The 18,856-nt window shown below is 50.4% G+C and overlaps 1 protein-coding gene across 2 annotated transcripts in view; it reads left to right on the top strand.

Moving 5' to 3' along the window:
- The window catches only part of GTF3C1 (general transcription factor IIIC subunit 1), a 73,706-nt gene that overhangs the window by 10,582 nt on the left and 44,268 nt on the right, over positions 1 to 18,856 (top strand). For both annotated transcript variants that reach the window (XM_059036149.2, XM_067014136.1), the window contains 4 exons: positions 1,730 to 1,853; positions 14,848 to 15,006; positions 16,869 to 16,984; positions 18,065 to 18,374. In XM_059036149.2, coding sequence (XP_058892132.1) covers positions 1,730 to 1,853; positions 14,848 to 15,006; positions 16,869 to 16,984; positions 18,065 to 18,374 — 709 coding nt within the window. The remainder of the gene's footprint in view (positions 1 to 1,729; positions 1,854 to 14,847; positions 15,007 to 16,868; positions 16,985 to 18,064; positions 18,375 to 18,856) is intronic.

The following is an 18,856-nucleotide window of genomic DNA, read 5'->3' as shown; positions in this document are numbered from 1 at the left end:
GGAAATAGGGGTCAGAGAAGGCCGAGCAGGATTTAGTGAATAATTAACCTCTGGATGAGGTGGACGCCGTGAATGTGGATGCTGTCTTTTTGGGGGAGCGGGAAAGGCCACTTTCTTTAACTGGCAGATTGTGCGAGTCCTCAGCGGTAGCCCCCCGTAAGGGAAGGACTATGTCATCCTCCGTCCTCTGGGCAGATTATATTATGTGAGTCCTTGCTGGCAGCCCCCCCTAGGATGGTCCAGGGCTCAGGCCGTATGTTGAGGGCTAGGGGTTGATGGATGCGTTTCCATTGGGTCTTTCCACGACGCTGGGGGCACGGCTGGATTAACAAGAGGTGCCATTTACCAGCCAGCGGGTTAAGTGAGCCGTATGTGAGCTGTCTGTATTTCTTTGATAACAACATCTTCTGCTGCCCAGCAGTTAGCGTACTGGCTCCTCCGAGAGGTGATCACACACATACGTGGGTGGTGGCAGCAGCCCTCAGACATATGCTGCCTCTCTCCCCCACAGAGTGTAAGAGGAAACCTGGGAGGTGCCATGCACCACTCTTAGTCGCGAGTGCCTCCTGCTGTTCAGGTGGTAACCTGCCTGCCTGTTCCAATGGTGGCAAAATCAAATGCTAGTAGTGGCCAGGAGGGTGGTATGGATTAGTGAAACAGGCCAAGTGTAAAATAATTTTTTGAGGGAGTTCCCTGGTGGTTTAGTGGTTAGGATTCAGTGCTTTCACTGCTGTGGCCCGGGTTCAATCCCTGGTCAGGGAACTGAGATCCTGCAAGCCGTGTGGCGTGGGGGAAAAAAAAAAAATTTTTTTTATATCAGTATGGATTCAAGAATTATTCAACTTTGCTCTTAACTATCATGAGAGAAAAGCAGCACAAAAATGTTGATAAACAGGAACTGACCTTCGGCCTCACCATGTAAGGGGTCTGATGGGCAGAGAAGGCCAGGACATCCGGGTCGGGCGCGCCTGTCTGGAGGGAGCAGCTGGTCCTTACCTCCCGCTGGCTGATGCTGGGAGGAACCGCAGGCCTAGGATTTCCTGTTTTTCAAGAGAAGCCAGAATCTGTTTTTTTTTTAACATGAACTCTCTCACTTTTCAATGTTGGCAAGTAAATTACTTTTTTCAAAAAAAACGTGTAGATGAAAAAACATGGCCTGCACTGGAGGCTGCTCGTTGGTAACCTCGACAGTCAGGAGTGCTTTGGGTCATTTTGGTTGTGTTGCCTCCTCACAGAAATGTGAGTGACGGGCTGGATGTACTCATCCTCATTTTGTTGTAACTTCACAGATAGACTAATTTTTTTAAAGGTCTTAAATTTAATTTTTTCTCTTTCACTGCCTGTGAGAGGTGTGTGTACATATCTATTAATAATTAATGATACACTTACTTGTTTAAAAAAACCAAAACAATATGAAAAGGTAGACAGTGAAAATCTTCTAGTGCTGACCCCATCTGCCTCATTCTCACCCCTTTCAGGTACATCCTTTCAGGATCTTTTTAGGGAAATCTCTTTCCCCACTCATAATCAAAAGGATGGTTTATATGCTGCTGCAGACTTGTTTTGTTCCCTGGACAGGGTAGCTTGGCAGTATTTTCCTATTAGTGCCTCCAGTGTTTCCTCATTCAAGATCATCAGTTAACTCAGGTCCCCACTTATTCGTTTACATGACCCTCCAATAGTTTCAAAACACCTTGCTCTACCTAACAGCAGCGTTTCAATTTTGCAGGGGCTGTGCGAGAGGACATTTAAGCGTCTGTACCAGTACATGCTGAATGCGGGGCTGGCCAAGGTGGTGCCTCTTCCCTTACAAGAGATCCACCCTGAACGTGGACCTTGCAAGACCAAGAAAGGTAAAGGCAGTCTCTGCTCCTGCCTGGGCTGCATGGACAGTTTTCACTACTCCCCTCTAAGTGCCAGCCTGTCCCTCTTACCATGTTCTGCCCTGAGATAGGATGATTTCATGTTATTTTTTCAACTCTGTTCCTCAGGGCCTGGCCCAGGACCTTCTATGTAAAAAGTGCTCAGGAAACGTTTGCAGAATGAAACCCATTCTGACTCGCAGCAAATATCTCTATATGGATGTCCCTCCAACATCTCCCATTCCTGGTGTCCAGAAACCAAAATTTATATTTTCCTTCTTATGCTAAGCCAGTATTTTTTAAGTACCTGATCTGTGTGTTGCATGATTACATTTTCTAGCCCTGCAAAGTAGGTGGTGGTATTACGATTTTATAGGTAAGAAAATTAAAGTTAAGACATGCTAAGTAACTTATATGAGGTTAAGCAATCAGGAAGTGGTGGAGGTGGGATTTGAACCTTCTAAGAAAGTTAAACTAGGGACAATAGACTATGAAACTTTAAAAACCTTCCTTAGTCCTTTATTTTTCTCAGTTATTGATTTTTATCCCATGCTGTTTAACCCCTCCTGATTAACCAAAGTTGTTTAAAAATCTTAGGGTCAGAGCTTTCAGTAAAAGATGACAGAAGGAATAGATGTGTTTTTCTGCACTCTTCCAGCTCCTTCCTAGTGATGATAGGCTATAAAATGAATAAACCTGCAAGTACAAAGAGAATAGGACAGGAAGTGACGGCAGGGAGAGTTGTCTACATTTTTGTGCTCAAAGGCAGATGTACAAACGGTAACTGACCGAGCAGACTGGGAAAGCTGAGTGAATGAGCAGGGCAGTAGCCAAGAGTGGACACCTCAAACCTGAAATAAACCAGGGACCTCTGAAAGCACCAGTTTGGGTGGGGCTAGAGACAAGAGGATTGGTTTATAGTCTGTGAAGAGCCATTGCACCCCCAGGTCCCCTCCCCTACTTGGCATAGCCAGGTAACAAGCCCTTTCCCACAAAGACAGAGGTCTGGACTTCGTGGCTTAGCAGTCTTTCCTCATTAGTACCTCCAGTGATTCCTCATTCCTTGGACTTAACCTCAAGAGAAGATGCACTGGAGGCTTTTGAGACTCTCAGACATGAGATGCAGCTGGGGACAGGGTACAGTGCTGATAACAGGTGGTATGAGATAATCTCTATACACAATGAGGTAGGAGTCTTCACTGCCTTTCCCCCTGTGGCTCCTAAAACACTGGCAGCCAGGCTTACAGTCCCTAAGGCCAGAGGCTGGAGGCTTCTTTTCTGCAGAAACTGACCAGTCCAAGAGAAAAGTCTACTAGATCCTGAAATTTAGAGGTTTCCTAGCAAAATAGCCGGCCTCTGCCTGCTCACCCTTCATGGAAGCCCACACGATGGCAGCCTCTCTCTTTATCTTCCCGACCCTGCTTAATGTACAGCAGTATCTTAATGAAGCATTTTAACATTTCACCAAGCATTTGAGAACTCTAACATGAATGTAAGAGAAACAAACTAACTCAGGAAATAGAAACAAAGTGAGGAGCAGAAGAAAAGGGAAGGAGAGAGAAGGAAGATACCGCATCATGAAACCAGAGCAAGAGGCTGTAAAGGAGGGGCATGCAGAAAATAAAAAAGCCCTTGGAAATAATAGAAATATGACTATTGCAATAAAAGATTTGGTGGAAGGAAAGATAGTGACATAAAGTTGAGAAAATCTCCTGTAAAGAACGGAAACTCAAAATTAGAATACAAGTTTTCATCAGGCACCTGTTTATGTATGCTGTTCTGCTCTTTACAATAAATAATTAAATTTAAAAGAAAAAAATGAACGGAAACTCAAAAGGGATGGAAATAGGAGAGTTTAAGATGAAAATAAGAAGCTGAACCTAGGGGTTCCCTGGTGGCGCAGTGGTTGAGAATCTGCCTGCTACTGCAGGGGACATGGGTTCGAGCTCTGGTCTGGGAAGATCCCACATGCCGTGGAGCAGCTAGGCCCGTGAGCCACAACTACTGAGCCTGCGCGTCTGGAGCCTGTGCTCCGCAACAAGAGAGGCCGCGATAGTGAGAGGGCCCGTGCACCGCGATGAAGAGTGGCCCCCGCTTTCCACAACTAGAGAAGGCCCTCGCACAGAAACGAAGACCCAACACAGCAAAAATAAATAAATAAATTAATTAATTAATAAACTCCTACCCCCAAAATCTAAAAAAAAAAAAGCTGAGCCTAAAAGATCCAATGTCCACACAGTAGGAGTTCAAGTTCACAGTAGGGGGAGAGAGTGTGTGTGCAGGGGAGTAGAAAGGAGGAGATGATGGGAAATGACATGGAATTTTCCCAGATCTGAAGGATGTTAAGTTCTAGATCAAAAGACCTGGCAGATGTCTAGCGTGATGAACATAAAGAAACCCACACCAGGATCCAACAGCCTGAGACTTCAGAAGTCTGGGGCTTGAAGAGCCTCCAGAGAGGAGTCATCAGGCTTCCCAGTAGTAACGGAAGCTAGAGAGCTTGGAGCAACACCATCAACTTTCTGAAGGGGATGGACTTTCACCTTGGAATCTTCCAGTCAGTGAGGTGTGAGAATTAGGACCTCACACATTTTCATAACATGCGGATTGGAAACAATTCATCTCTGATCTCCCAGGTTCCCTTTTAGGAAGCTGCAGGAGGATGTACACCATCAAATAACAGGCTAAGCCAAGAGACAGGAAAGCATGGGGTCCAAGAAGAGGGGGGACACTGGAAACCCGGGAGAGATGATGAAGGGAAATCATGATGACAGACGCAGAGGCGTGGGGTTGGAAGTCCATGCAAAGGATCAGTTGCTTAGTGCCTGTGAATGTGTGAAGGGAAAGTTGTATGCTAGTAGAGAGTCTGAGTGTGAATTCGATATGGGTACAGAGAAAACCAAGCAAATGGAAAAAAGTTAATTAACGCCAAGTAAAACTAAAAGGTGTGTAATTTTAAAAAGCTTAAGGCCTATGTGCTTGACTATGTGGGCATAGCAATAACCTGTGGAGACTGGCCTCACTAACGGCTCCAGAGCATGTTTGCTGGATGAGGACAGACCACAGCATCCCCAACACTTGGCTTGGTGCCTGCAGGAGGGAGGTGGTATGCTTGCTGAGTGACCGAGCTGCCAGTCTGAGGGAGCTGTGTCTCTTCCTTTGCTTCCTCATTTAGTTAATGGAATCACTGCCCACCCTGTCTGACTTCCCTGTGTCTAAGTCTTGTGGAGGGAGATGGTAACACACAGATATTACCACACAACAGGTGTATAAAAGGCAGGAGCCCCTGGAGGTAGGAAAGCCCCCCAAGAGCAGACTTCATCTTTGAGAGTCTTAATGTCTGTGTGTTGTCTGCTGGGAACAGAGTAGGTGCTAAGTAAATGTTTAGCCAATGTAATTTAATTAGGTGCCCCTTCAGTGACTTTCCTCAAGCAGGAGACAAGGGATGAATGCATAGCTTTTTAGTCTTTTCTTGCCTCGAGCTGTGTCTTCCCAGTTTGCAAAATTAACATAAAACCTTCCCTCCAAACTGTTATGGAGGAGACAAGACTTAAATAATAAAGATGATGTATTGCTTCATGTAAATTTACAGGTGCGCTCGGATATATATGAGTGTTTCTAAAAGGCCATAAAGAAAGAGTTTGGATTTCAGCATATTTCAAATGTGTTACAGAAAGCTGCAGTGATCTGTTTTGCAAAAGGCAAAAATACCTTGGTAATGAAAACAGTCACCTGAACTGATGTGTTTTGCAAATTTGGATTATTTTCTTCAAGTGTTTAGCAGTCACTCTGTGTTTATTACGTTGTGCTGAGAACAGAAGGGAAGAGAAATAGAAGTTAACTTCGTAATCCCTCGGAAGCAGGGAAGCAGTTGACAGAAGTCGGGCTCCCTGGGGCTAATGACCGAGATAGGCATCTAGCAGGTTTCCCAGGTTCAGTGGCAAGGTGAGTCCAGCTGTGAGAGGCTGGGGTAGTTCCAGGGTCTATACCTCCCTGTTTATGGTGTGGACTCTTCCCCCAAGCTGCTGCCCTGTGACTTTTCAAAAATAAAAAACAAGTTCAACAAGATTGCAGGACAAGATCAATATACAAAAATCAGTTATATTTCTTTACCCTTGTAATGAACAGTCCAAAAATGAAATTAAGAAAACAGTTCTGTTCATAATAGTATCAAAAAGAATAAAATACTTCGGAATAAATTTAACAAACAAGTACAAAGCATATACTCTGAAAACTACAAAATATTGACAGAAACTTAAGATCTGAGTAAATGGGAAAACATCCCATTCATAGGTCAGAAGACTTAACATTGTTAAGATATCAGTACTCCCCAAACTGATCTTCAGATTCCACGCAATTCCTATAAGAATCCCAGCTGATTTCTTTGTGGAAATCGATAAACTCATTCTAAAATTCATATGGAATTAGAGGGTACATAGAAAGCTAAAACAATCCTGAAAAAGAAGAATCCAGTAAGAGGGCTCACACATTGTAATTTCAAAACTTACTACAAAGCAACAGTAATCCAGACAGCATGGTACTGGCACAAGGATAGAATTAGAGACTGATGGAGTAGAATTGAGAGTCCAGAAATAAACCCACACATCTGTGGTCAACTGACTTTTCAGCCAGGGTGCCATAATCATTCAATGGAGAAAGAAGCCAGTTACAAAAGGCCATGACTATGGGATTCCATTTAGGGTGAGTCCAGAATAGGACAGTAGATTAGTGAGTGCTTAGGGCTGGGCTGGAGGCACAGAGGGGTGATAGCTAAAGGGTTTGAGGTGGTAAAAATGTTCTAGAACTGACTTGTGATGGGTGCACATACCTGTGAATATACTAAAAAACCACTGACTTGTATAGTTTAAACAGGTGAATTGTGTAGCATATGAATTATATCTCAATAAAGCTGTTAAAATTACAATAAAAAATGAAAACCAAATCCAACAAACACATAACAGGGTACAGCAAACTAAATTATGGTCATTAAAACGGCAGAAGGGGACATTTAAAAAGTTACAGTAGGGTTAAAGTGTACAAGCTAAGAAAAAAGAGACATGAGCCATACGAAGAAGGATTAAAATGCAATAAAATAAATATAAAGGTTTAAAAGAGCTTTGAAACCAGAAAACTGGAATTAAAAAGAATGAAGATCAGAAGCACAGGATAAAGGGCGAGCATAAACATGAAAAGGATAGAAGATCGTCAGGAAAGTTTAAAGCCTAGAAAATGAATGGTGCTCGAGGGGACAACAGGTCAAACAGTTAAAAACAGCGAGATTTCTTTAAGTTAAAGGTGACAAGATTGATTAAAGGACTCTAGCTAAAATATGAAGATAATTACTCTCATTAATAATTAAGATGAATAAAATAAACAGACCTTTTAATGTGGCAAAAACTCTTAAAGGCAGGAACTGAAAAGAGTAGAGAAAGGGGTAGAATCGTCAATGGCATAAATTCCGGGCCTTGGGTGGCTTCACTGGGGCGGAGGCAGCTCTCCTGAGGGGGCGCAGGCACCTGGAGGGTGGCCTTGTGGGAAAACGATCCTGTCCTCTGTGTCCCCCCCCCCCCCCCAGGAGGGAACACGGGCTCAAGCCTGCTGGCCGCTCCATCGACCGCCCTGAGCAGGAAGATGGGCCTGCCTGGTCTGTGGGGTGGGAGGAGCTGCTGGCAACGGGGGCAGGGTGGTGAGGTCCGGGGCAGAATTCTGGAGAATGAGACGGGGACGGCCTACAGTAGATGTGCCTCGGAGGTGAGGGACTGGCAACGTTGTCCTTTGAGAACTTTCTGTGGTATGATTGAGGGATGAGGAAGGAAGGCTCCCCATGCTTGGAAGAGCCCAAAGGCAGGTGCTGGGGCCTGAGAGCACAGGGCTGGCCTACAGGTGAGCAGCCTACCCACAGAGGTTCAGGGGACCAGTAAAGTGACTTGAGAGGCGTCTCTGTGTGGTGGTTTCATCCTTGAACAGCGCCCAGCTTGGAGTCCTAGAGAGTCCTACCTGTCGGTCGTTCTCTAAGAGCTTTGGGGACCTAAGTGATCCGTCCGGAGGGTTCGTTTCGAGGTACTCGCACCAGGTATTGAAGGGTGACTGAACCTCTAGACCAAGGCCGCTTCCAGATTCCTAAACCTGTGTGAGTCCCGCGCTGCCTTGCACAGTTAGCCAGAGGGACCTTGGACTCTGATGGCTTGTCTTAGGGCGTGGAAAAGAGGAAGGGGCTAGGGGAGATTCTGCACTTTGTTAGCCATTTTGCGCCTTGCGGGGCGCGGGGCGGAAGAACTGTGCAGGGAATTTGTGGGGCAGTGAGCCAAGTGTTAGTTCTTTGACTCTGATCCCTTTATCACCCCATCTTCTCAGTGCTACTCTTCACTGATAGCAACTAAAGCACAGATCACTTGCCTAAGGTCACAGAGCTGGGACGAGCTGGTAGGGGAGAGAGCAGAGGAAAGTGTGGCTCTTGAGCCTGCGGCCATCAGGCCCCTCTGCCGCCGCCTCCTCCAGAGAGGCTGGCCTGACTGACAGGAGGTGCAAGCAAGGGGGGGCCGGGGGGCCGGTGGCTGAAGGTGAAGGTGAAGGTGGCCGGGGGCAGGAGACTCCTCCATCAGCCCTTCTTCACACCCACGGGTAACTTCCCATCTGCTGGACTAGAGACCGTCTGCAGTCATCTGCAGTCTCCTCTTCGTTCTCGGCCTCATCCCCGCCCCTCCCACCAGCACCCCTTCCCAATCGGCCAGTCCTTTTCCACCTCTGTGCCTTTGCCGGTGCCCTTCCATCTGCCTGAAATGCATGCCTGTCCTCTTCTGCCAAGACAGTTTCTTCGGGATCCTTTAATATCCCACCCAAATGGCCCCTCCTCTCGCCCTTTCCCTGCATAGTCTTTGTTTGCCAGCTCTGGGTTTTGGAAGCAGAGCCCCGAGCGCATTGTAGCCATCCAGCTGGATGGCATACCCTGAGCGCTTAACTCATTCACTCCCTTAGTCCTTACTCCCAGCTTAGTCTAGACACGTTGTAGAATTATCCCCGCCTTGTAGATGAGAAGCCTGAGGCTCGGGGGTTCACAGCTTGCTCATGGTGGAGCCGGAGTTCACGCCCAGGCCCGTGTGAAGCCTAATCACCCTGTCCGAGGCTCCCGGGCCTCTTTCTCAGACACAGCCCTTTGCAGGGGTGGGAACCCTGTCTTGTCCTTCTTTATGTGTTCTAGGCCCATCACAGAATAAATGCTGTGAAACTGAATGAAAGGCCCCAAGCAGCCTCCTGACATTTTCAACACCGGTGACTCTGACACTTGAGCCCCCAAGCTCTTATTTTTTCCGAGGTTGTGGTGATGGTACCAGTAGTGAGAAAGCAGTAGCAAGTAGTGTCCTGAGCACTCGGTGAGGAAGATGCTATTCTTGTCCCCGTTTCATAGCTGAGCAGCCTGAGGAACGGGGCTGCGGGATCTCTCAGCCACGCTGAGCCAGCCTGTAAGTGGCAGAGGCAGGTTCTCACCAGACAGACTGACTCCAGAGCCCATACTTTTCACCAGTTCCATCGCCCTGGGTGTGGGCTGCAGCACCCTCCTCCGTCCTGGGTGCTGCCCTGAATGCTGTCCTGCCACCTCTGGTGAGGCCTCTCTGCCAGTACCCAAGGCAGTCACCTCCTTAGAATGTCCCATGGGCTTGCTTATAGTTTCAGTTTCCCAGACTATCTGAATGACTCCCCAGCCCTGACCAACCCAGACCCATTCAAGGGTGTGTGTGTGTGTGTGTGTGTGTGTGTGTGTGTGTGTGTGTGTGTGTGTTGGTGGGGTGAAGGGGGTAACACTGAATTTACATAACTTCCGCTTGGCTTACTAGTAGGACTGTCCCTTTGTCTGTGACCCTTTAAGAAGAGGAAGTCTGTCCTGGGGCTCATTTGTTGCTTTTCTTCCTTCCCGGGTTGATCACAGTTCAGGGGGCCACTCTGCTAGCAGGCCGGATGAGATGTTTCATTGGGAATGTGAGACACACGGGCTGTTGGTTCTACGTCACAGCCGCTCTGGCTTTTCCTTTACAAGGAACAGTGCTTTCTGATAGAAATATGGAATTCAGGCCCAACCATGTGGCCTAATGTGGAAGGAAGGCCACTTGCTGGGTCCAAGGCCACTTAGATCACTTGAGCCCTCTGAGCTTCAGTTTCCTTTTCTTTAAAATGGTGATAATAACTTGCAGAATTCACACCATGATTAAGTAAAATAGCCTCTGAAAGGACCTCACACAGTGCCTGGCCCATCCCAGGTAGTCAGTAAAGATTCTGTCCTTCCCTTCTTCCTTTTTGGATCTTCAGGATGTCTAAATTAAGGCACTTTTCATGCTAAGGTGGAGCCCTTCCTGGATCATTGACACAGAAGAACTGCGTGGTTCCTTTGTGTAGAAATGCTGACCTTAGCGCCTGCCACATGTTTGTGTGTGTTTGAGAGCATGTGAGCAGTGGCCTGGCCGGTTATATTTCTCCTCCCTTTTGTTCCTGGAAGGAAAACCCTGCATGCAGGGGTCAGTGGCCCCTCCAGGGCGGTTGCAGGTAACTGAAGCGGCAGCTCCAATGGAGCGACAGGCCACGTTCACCTGCGTGAGTCTGCCGACCAGCCCTTCTGCTTTGACTTCAGCTGCCTTGTGCTCTAGAACAATATCCTTAAAGACAGCAAGTATGAGGGACTTACTTCCCTGGTGGTCCAGTGGTTAAGACTCCACGCTCCCACTGCAGGGGGCCCAGGTTTGATCCCTGCTTGGGGAACTAAGATCCTGCAAGCTGTGTAGCACAGCCCCCCAAAAACGGCAAGTGTGAGCTGAAGGGGTTTTAATAAAAATAGAAATTCTGAGTCTGGAAAAAACTCTAGTAGAACTATGGGAAATGCGTAAAGATCTGGTGAAACGAGTTCCAAGTGGTACCTTGGATCGAAGCTCAGACTGCACTGTGCCCCATCCTTTACCTGCTTTTTCTCCTGCCTCTCTCCCCCAGTCCCACGAGGCTGACATTCTCATCAGCCCTGGTTGGCGGGCGAGTCCGTGGAGGCTGAGGGAGGTCGACCAGCTTGCCCAGGTTCCCACACCAGGCAGAAGAGTCCAGATTCTTAACCACCGCGCAGGCTCGCTCTCTCTCACACGAGGTTTTCCAAAGGAAGGATGCAAGTGACATGGCCTGAGGAAAGGGAAACGTTGCCGCCATCAGTGTGTTGAGTGAATGACCAGAGCTTACCTCTCTGACGGGCACGGAAATAAGTGCAGTAGGGATTCAGGGCAGAGAAATCAGCTGTGCTCAGCGACAGGCAGAGCTGCAGACCCTGTGGCCCCAAACCTCTGCAGGCGCCCTCTGGATGAGTCATAGCAGCCTCCTGCCCGGCCCAGCCTTAGACACCGGAGCTCACCCCTCGAGATGTGTTGGGACTCTCCCTCCCCCCACTGGGTCGCGTGCTCCCTGTTGGTCGCGGGGCTCACAGTTCCCAGTGTGATCACAGGGAGCGGTGGTCCTCCTGCGTCACCCTCAGCCTCCCCCAGCCAGCGGCCTGCCTGTCTAGGTGCCTTCCTGAGCCCCATGCTCAGAACCAGAGCAGGGGAGAGTTCCCATGGGACCCAGGAGCCAGGTCACCCCGACCGCGGGCCAGCTGTGGGGCTTTCCTACCTGGCAGGAAGGGACCAACCATCTTGAGTTCAGCTCCTGTTCGTCATGCCTTTGCACGGTGCTAGGTGCCGGTGATGCCATTAAGAGCAACTGCTATGTTAGTTGAGAGTCAGACAGCCTGGGTCACATCCTAGCTCTGCCACTTCACAGCTCCATCGCTTTGAGCAAGTCACTTAACTTTTCTGTGCCTCAGCTTCCGCGTCTGTACAGTGCAGCTTACAGGGGCCTGCCAGCCTCAGATCATGAGATTTGATGGGTTAATTTATGTAACGCTCACAACACAGTGCCTGGCCCACGACTCCACGCCAGCCTCTGTACAGACGTTACCTTGGGTCTCGCTGACACTAAGCCGTGAGGCTGAGAACATCATCATCTCATTTCACTGAGTGGGGAACGGAGAGCTATAGCAAGTCATCGCCCCAGAGTTACAGAGCTGAGGTTGAAACCCACGTGTGCCTGACCCCGGGAGCCCGTTTCTCCCCACTCTCCTCTGAGCGTCCTTCCATCCTGGCTGTCGGCAGAGGGCGCAGCTGTGCCATCAGGAGAAGGCTCTGACGGGGGACGCAGGTGAGGACAGCTGCTGCCTGGGCACGAGAAGGCCGAGGGCGCTTTCCTTTGTTGCCTTAGAGTCCACGAGCGCACTAGTAACGTTTCTCCTCCTCCACTTAGCTTGCTTTGAGGGCTGTTCTGTGTATCTTTTCTTGGCTAATTAGCCCCTTAAGGAAGTTATAAAAGTGTGGGAAAAAATCACACTGGGCTCTTGCCTGAGAGCGAGTCCATCTGCCTCCATAAATGCTGCATCGTGTCACCCCTCACGCGGGCTGGCCCTTGCCCGGGTCACCTGCTGGTCTCAGTCACACGGGCGTCTTTGAATCAGGGGCCGTAAGTCATCAAAGGTTTAGGGCTTGGGCTTCGAGGCTGGGCTGCCCAGTAAATCCCAGCTCCTCACTTGCTAAGGGATGGGAGTTCGGGCAGATCCCTTCGCTCACATTGTCAGGTATGAAACAGGGATGGTAGCCCAGCTCCTAAGGCTGTGATGAGGACTGACCCATATAACCGCCAGGAGAGCTTAGATCAGCGTCAGGGACCTGGCAGGCGTCCGAGGAGTGGTGGTGGTTTTGTGAGGAGCAGGAGGTCACTCTGAGTACCAGCTTAGGGGTGAGAGGGGGGCTGAGGGGCTTGGGAGTAGCTCAAGGTAGAGGACAGAGGGGAAGACCAGGTGGCGAGTGGCTTGGCGGCCAGTGTTCTGCCCACGTGCTGGGGGTGCTGGCCACAGGGAGAACCCAGTCCCGGGCCCCGGGGCCTTGAAATAGTTCTCACCCATTCAGATGGCCCAGGAGTCCCCTCGCTCCCAGGTTGGGAGGGAGAGGCCGGGGCAGGTACCGGGAGTGAAGCACAAAGCTTGGGAAGCAGGAAGGGAGGCCCTGCCAGACGCGGGCTTCATGTTTCTTCTCATGAAAAGTCGAGAACTGGAGGATTTTCTCTCACTAGTGGGAGTGGAGGGGAATCAGCTGGTGCCCGAGCCCTGCCGAGGGTGACCGCACGCCTGCTGACCTTTGGCCCCAGGCCAGCCCTCCCGGAAGGTTCTGGTTGGTCAGCCTCTGCGGACCTGACTCTGAGGGTAAAGTCTCTGACATCAGGCCCCTGAGATGCTTTACTGTTTGTGAACTTCACCTGCAAACCACGTGCTGTGTCCCCCACCTACAGAGAATCCCCTGCCCGAGTTGGGGAGATTGGACTTGACCTGCTCAGGCGTCAGTCTGTGCTGCCCTGATGTGCGTGTTCCACACGCCTTCACAGCAAGACCCTCAGTGGCACAGCTCCTGCTTAGGAGGCACTGGGTTGCAGAGACCAGCTTTACTGCCACTGCTCCTTGCCCTGGTACCCGAGGGCTCTGCACCTTGGTGTGCTGATGGACGCTGGAGGAGAAGCTGCCGACAGCCCTGCAGTTACAGTTACTACAAATACAGTGACTTAACACAAACTCGTTATTTTATCATTCTGAAGGTTGGAAGTCTGTCACTGGACTAAAATCGAGGTTTCGACAGGGCTATGCTCCTTCCGGAGGCTCTAGGAAAGAATCCGTTTCCTGCCCTTTTCCAGTTTCTAGACTCTGCTTGCACTGCTTGGCTCGTGGCCCCTTCCATCTCCAAAGCCAGCAGCGTAGCATCTACCAATCTCTCACTCTGATCCTCCTGCCTCTCTCTTACAAGGACTGGTCCCAGCCAGATATTCCAGGATAATCTCAAAATCCTTGGCCACCAGCACCACGACAAAAAGCCTTAACTTAAATCATGCCTGCAAGTCCCTTTTGCCACGGCAGGTAACATATTCATAGGTTCCAGGGGTGAAAGCGTGGACATCCTTGAGGGGCTGCGGTTCTGCCTCCTGGCTGTCAGTGTCATAGGACACCATCTCTTCCGTATCAGAGGCCTGGCGCCTGCCTGAGTCACTTAGCCCCTGTCACAGGCTACTGGGAGTTTGGGCAAGTTAGTTAACGCGTCTGTACCTCAGTTTCTTCATCTGTACGCCTCCTGGGGTTGTCAGGTTCAAAGCAGTTAGCACACATAGTGTCGAGATGTTTTTCCTTGTCCTTGTAACTCGCGTGTTATAGCCATAGGCGTGAGCTTGTTTTCCGCACACGGTGCTTCCGTAGGTTGAGTACCGGTGCGTTGTGATTGTCTGAAGGCCGGCGCTCGCCTGCAGAGTGTGGTGACTCGTCCGTGTCCTGCCCCTTAGTCCTGGTCGTCGTTTATATTATTCACAGAAGCTGGGTCTATAAAGAGTTCTGTGTGGACCTCTTAACTATTGGCAGTTTTGCCTCTTTCTGAGTTATTTCTTGGAGTAAGTTCCTGCGCTTGGAATCATGGAGTTAAAGGCCTCTCGAAATGCTCTGGAAAGGTCATAGAACTTGTTCACACTGCTGCCATACCTTAGCGGCAATGGGTATTGGCTTAAAAGGGAGAAGATTGTATTCATCCTTTCAGCAATACCGCCCATGTGCCCGCTGTGTGCCGGGCACTATTCGGGGCAGCGGGGGGCGGTGATGGGAAAAGAACAAGCACGTTTCCTGTAGTCATGGAGCTTGTCTGAAGCAGAGGCTGCTGTTAATTTAACAGGCCCCTCGTTATTCCTTTCATTTGCATTTCTTTGTTCACTAATAATACGTTTTTTGTTTTTAAAGCAATTTTATGGAGTCAGTATTCAAGTCTGTGCCCAAAGGTGTGCAGTGTTAAATGTTCCAAACTCGATGCCCTGTGCGGCCTTTCTCGGGGCCTCTGGGTCTGCTGAAGCCGCCTCCCCCAGGGCCGCACTGATTTGTCATCATGGAACCGTGTGCCTGTGTTCCCAGGGACCGATGTCATGGTGCGCTGCCTGAGGCTGCTGAAGGAGTTCAAGCGGAAGGTCGAAGACCAGGACGACGACGAGGACGAGGAGGCCATCTCCAAGGCCGTGCCACCGGTGGACATCGTGTACGAGCGGGACATGCTCACACAGACCTACGAACTCAGTAAGTCCCGTTCTCCTACCTGCATATACACAGGGTTCCCGAGCTTTTGAGTCGAGGTGTGTTTTGGTCAAATGTTGAAAGAGGGCCCTGCTGTCGAGAATGTCACACAGCGGGAAGCCCCCCGGTCCCCTTGAGGGTTTAGCCTTTGGGGTCAGATTTGAGTTGGAGTCCTTGCTCTGCCCCTTGTCCTCCAGCTGAAGACTTTAGCAAGGTCTCCAAGCCTCGATTCCCTCATCTGTAAAATGGGGATATCTCCCCTAGCACGTAAGAGGACTGAATAAGTAGGATTAAAACATCTGGTGTAGTGCCTGGTATGTAGAAAGCACTAAAAAATTACCTATTAATATTACTACTCAAAGATTTGAGAGTCACCTACCAACTTCTAAAATTGGTCTGGAATCATTGCAGGCTGGGGATTGTTGTGATGAAGGGGGAAGAAACATGTCTCTGTCCATTCCTACCCCTTCCCCTAAATCCCCTAAAATCTATGTAAGATAGCAGTGACCCAGTGCCATAGATGGTGTGGCCACAGGTCGCTGTGGAGCGGAGGATGTCTAGAGTAGAAGGGGGGGTGCTGCAGGAGATCTGGTTCAGCCAGCAGGTACGAAAGCATCTGGCGCATCAGCACAACCTTTAGGGAAGGCTGTTTGGCTGTTTCCATCACCTCTTCAACATCTCTCAGAATCTGTTCCTCAGAACACAGTTTGAGAAATGCTGTCCTTAACGCTTTCATCCCTGCTTTTAGCATGTTACTAGTTTAACATAGGAACACATTCTAGTCACCTCTTTCCATTCTGCTGTTTATTTTTATGCATGGACAATACAGCAAAACTGCCTTTATCCAGATTGGTTTTGCCTGGCAGCCTCAAGTGTATGCCACATTAGGAAATAAAGGGGAGGCTTTTTCTGAACGGTCCGAGTGTTGCCCCAAAGTCTGCCCTGTAGTATTTTACTGGAGGGACTCCCGCCCACCGCCACCCCACCGGGCTCCTTCCTGAAGTTCCCAACCCCTGAGTAGTCGAGTAAATTTGAAAGGGCTCATTGGAGGAAGATACAGTAATAGCACAGCATGTAGCAGCGCAGGAGCTGACACACCAGACAGAGCAAGTAATAGATTGCCTACAGTTGCCTACCGGTCATTTATTACAGGGCCAAATAGCATTATTTCCTTCTGTGGCCCCTGCTGGCCGGCAGCTGTTACGGGATAAGGCAATAATCGGTGTCCGTAGTGCCTCTGAGTCTATCGAGAAGGACTGGCAGGTGTTCTTCCTTAAAAATTCCTTCGGTGCTTTTTATTTTTTTTTTTTATTTTTATTTTTTATTTTTTGGTGGTACGCGGGCCTCTCACTGTTGGGGCCTCTCCCGTTGCAGAGCACAGGCCCCAGACGTGCAGGCTCAGCGGCCATGGCTCACGGGCCCAGCCGCTCCGCGGCATGTGGGATCTTCCCGGAGCAGGGCACGAACCCACGTCCCCTGCATCGGCAGGCGGACTCTCAACCACTGCGCCACCAGGGAAGCCCCCTTCGGTGCTTTTTAAAAGGCTCAGTTTAATTTAGCTGAGAAAGTTCGTTCATGTGAAAGCACACTCTTCCTGCTGCAGGATAAAACAGCGTCCCTGGAACTCGGTGGATCAGGTGTCGATTGCTTGACATACAGCTTTGACGTGGAAGAGTCAGATAGTGAGCGCTTAAAAATGAGCATTGAGTCAGAGTGTTCAGAGTCTTGGGAGGGGAGGGGGGGAGGAGGCAGGTGTCTTATTCTGTTTGTCGGTTTCCCCGCATTGAAATGTCTGGGAACGGACCTGACTTGTGCAGAACGGCTCCGTGGTGGAGGCTGGGGTTCAAGTGTATTGTTTCACATAGTTGAGCGTCGAGGCACGAAAGGCATTTCCCAAGCTGAAATCCGAGTGGCTATGAACGTGGGAAAACTGGAAGCCAGAATGCTGTGCCGTCTCCTTCAGAGATTCAAAGTGGTCAAGGTAACAGCGTGAGTTCATTGTCTTTGGATGTGCACACAGCGTGGTTCTGAAGGGCTGTCTCAGACTCCGGGAGCCCAGATCGGCCTTCCGTCTCGGTCAAGGAGGCAGATGGCTGCCAGGGAGGGCGGGAGTGCTGAACGCAGCCCACAAGTGTGCCCCACCCCACCCCCACTGTGGGTTTTGTTGGTTTTCGCTTTTTGAAAATTGAATGAGTTGTCAGCATTGAAAAGGCAGCAGGAGATGCTGCAGCCCAGGGAGCAGGCCCCCCACTCCCGCGTGGGGCATCAGCTGAGGTGGTGCCTCTGATGGCGCCCAGAGACAATGTGGGCACCCCCAGGCCTCAGTCCCAGCCCGGCCCTCCCTCTCATTTACGTTCCTTGCCTGGGTCCTGGGGACACTGAGTCGGCCAACTGTGTCTGGTGTCCCCTTTTCGGACCCAGACCTGCCATCTCAGCCCGTTAGGCTTCACTCCCTCCGTGCCAACTTTTTGGCCATTTGCTGGAAGGTTGTATTACAGTTGAGCTAACGACTGTGGAGCACGTAGCACTGTCCTTGGCGTGTGGTTGGTACATGGAAGCTGTTAACTCCTTCTGCTATTAAGGGCAGAAAGCCCCTTTCCCTTGTTGTAGAAGACAAAGGGGAGTCGCTGAGTGACAGCTTCTCCACCACTCCCCACGGCAGTGGCCGAATGGAGCTGGTGACCTCAAGGCCCTGACTCCGAGTCTCTGACAACAGTTAGGAACCGTCGAATTCTGCTTATTGACCGTCTCTCATAGGCCTCGTCCTGTGCCAGGCCCCGTGGGTTTGCGGAAGGCCAAGTTAGGGTCCTGCCCAGCGGGGAGCTCACAGTCTCCTAGAGCAGACATGCAGTCAGGATTGCTTCCTGTGGAAGCAGAACCTGAGGGATGGCGAGACGGGAAGACCCACGAGGGGCTTAGCTGGGGCCCAGGCGTGAGGTGGAGGAGACGTGGGGGAACGTGGGAATGACAAGGAAGTAGACACCGCAGAAGCCTGGTCACCCGAATGCCTGGGTGTCCCGGCGTCCTCTGCAGTGTCTTAGACACATCTCGTCCCCTCCAGGGCTTCATGGAGGACGAAGGACGGCAGCGAACCACCAAGTACATCTCCTGTGTGTTTGCGGAGGAGAGCGACCTGAGCCGGCAGTACGAGAGGGAGAAGGCACGGAGCGAGCTACTGACCACCGTGAGCCTGGCCTCAGTGCAGGAGGAGTCGCTGCTTCCCGAAGGCGAGGATGCTTTCCTCTCCGAGTCGGACAGCGAGGAGGAGAGCAGCGGCGGCAGGAGGAAAGGCAGAGGATCACAGCGGGACTCGAAGTCCTTCTCAAATGGCGGTCTCAGGACTCGGCCTCACCGCTCCACCCCGAGCAAGGGTAGGGGCGTACTCGGGGCAGGGGGTAGGGAGGGTGGGCAGGGGCGTGCGCGCCCTCAGCCTGAGCCGCTGCCTATCCCGCCTGGCTCTGGGGACATTCAGTCCAGCAGACACCTGAGGATGGCCTTGGTGCTGCCCTAACTTAGGGACCTGTTGGTGTCATGTGCATCATGTAATCATAGGCTTAGGAGATGCTTGTGTGGTCTGTCTCCAGGCTGCTGGCAAGTCATTTCTCCTTGGCAGATGTTTTGTTTGTTTTGCTTTTATTTGGTTGTGCCGGGGCTCTGTTTAGTTGTGGCTCGTGGGCTCCTTAGTTGTGGCATGCACGTGGGATCTAGTTCCCTGACCAGGGATCAAACCTGGGCCCCCCTGCATTGGGAGCACAGAGTCTTAACCACTGGACCACCAGGGAAGTCCCCTTGGCAGATGTTTTGTTTGTTATGTTTTGACTCTTAAAAGGGATGGAATTCCCTAAACTTCCTC

This window comes from Kogia breviceps, chromosome 14, assembly GCF_026419965.1.
Source record: "Kogia breviceps isolate mKogBre1 chromosome 14, mKogBre1 haplotype 1, whole genome shotgun sequence".
In the NCBI taxonomy this organism is placed as follows: Eukaryota; Metazoa; Chordata; class Mammalia; order Artiodactyla; family Physeteridae; genus Kogia; species Kogia breviceps.
Note: the sequence above shows the minus strand (reverse complement) of the source record. Positions and strands in the feature narration are given on the sequence as shown.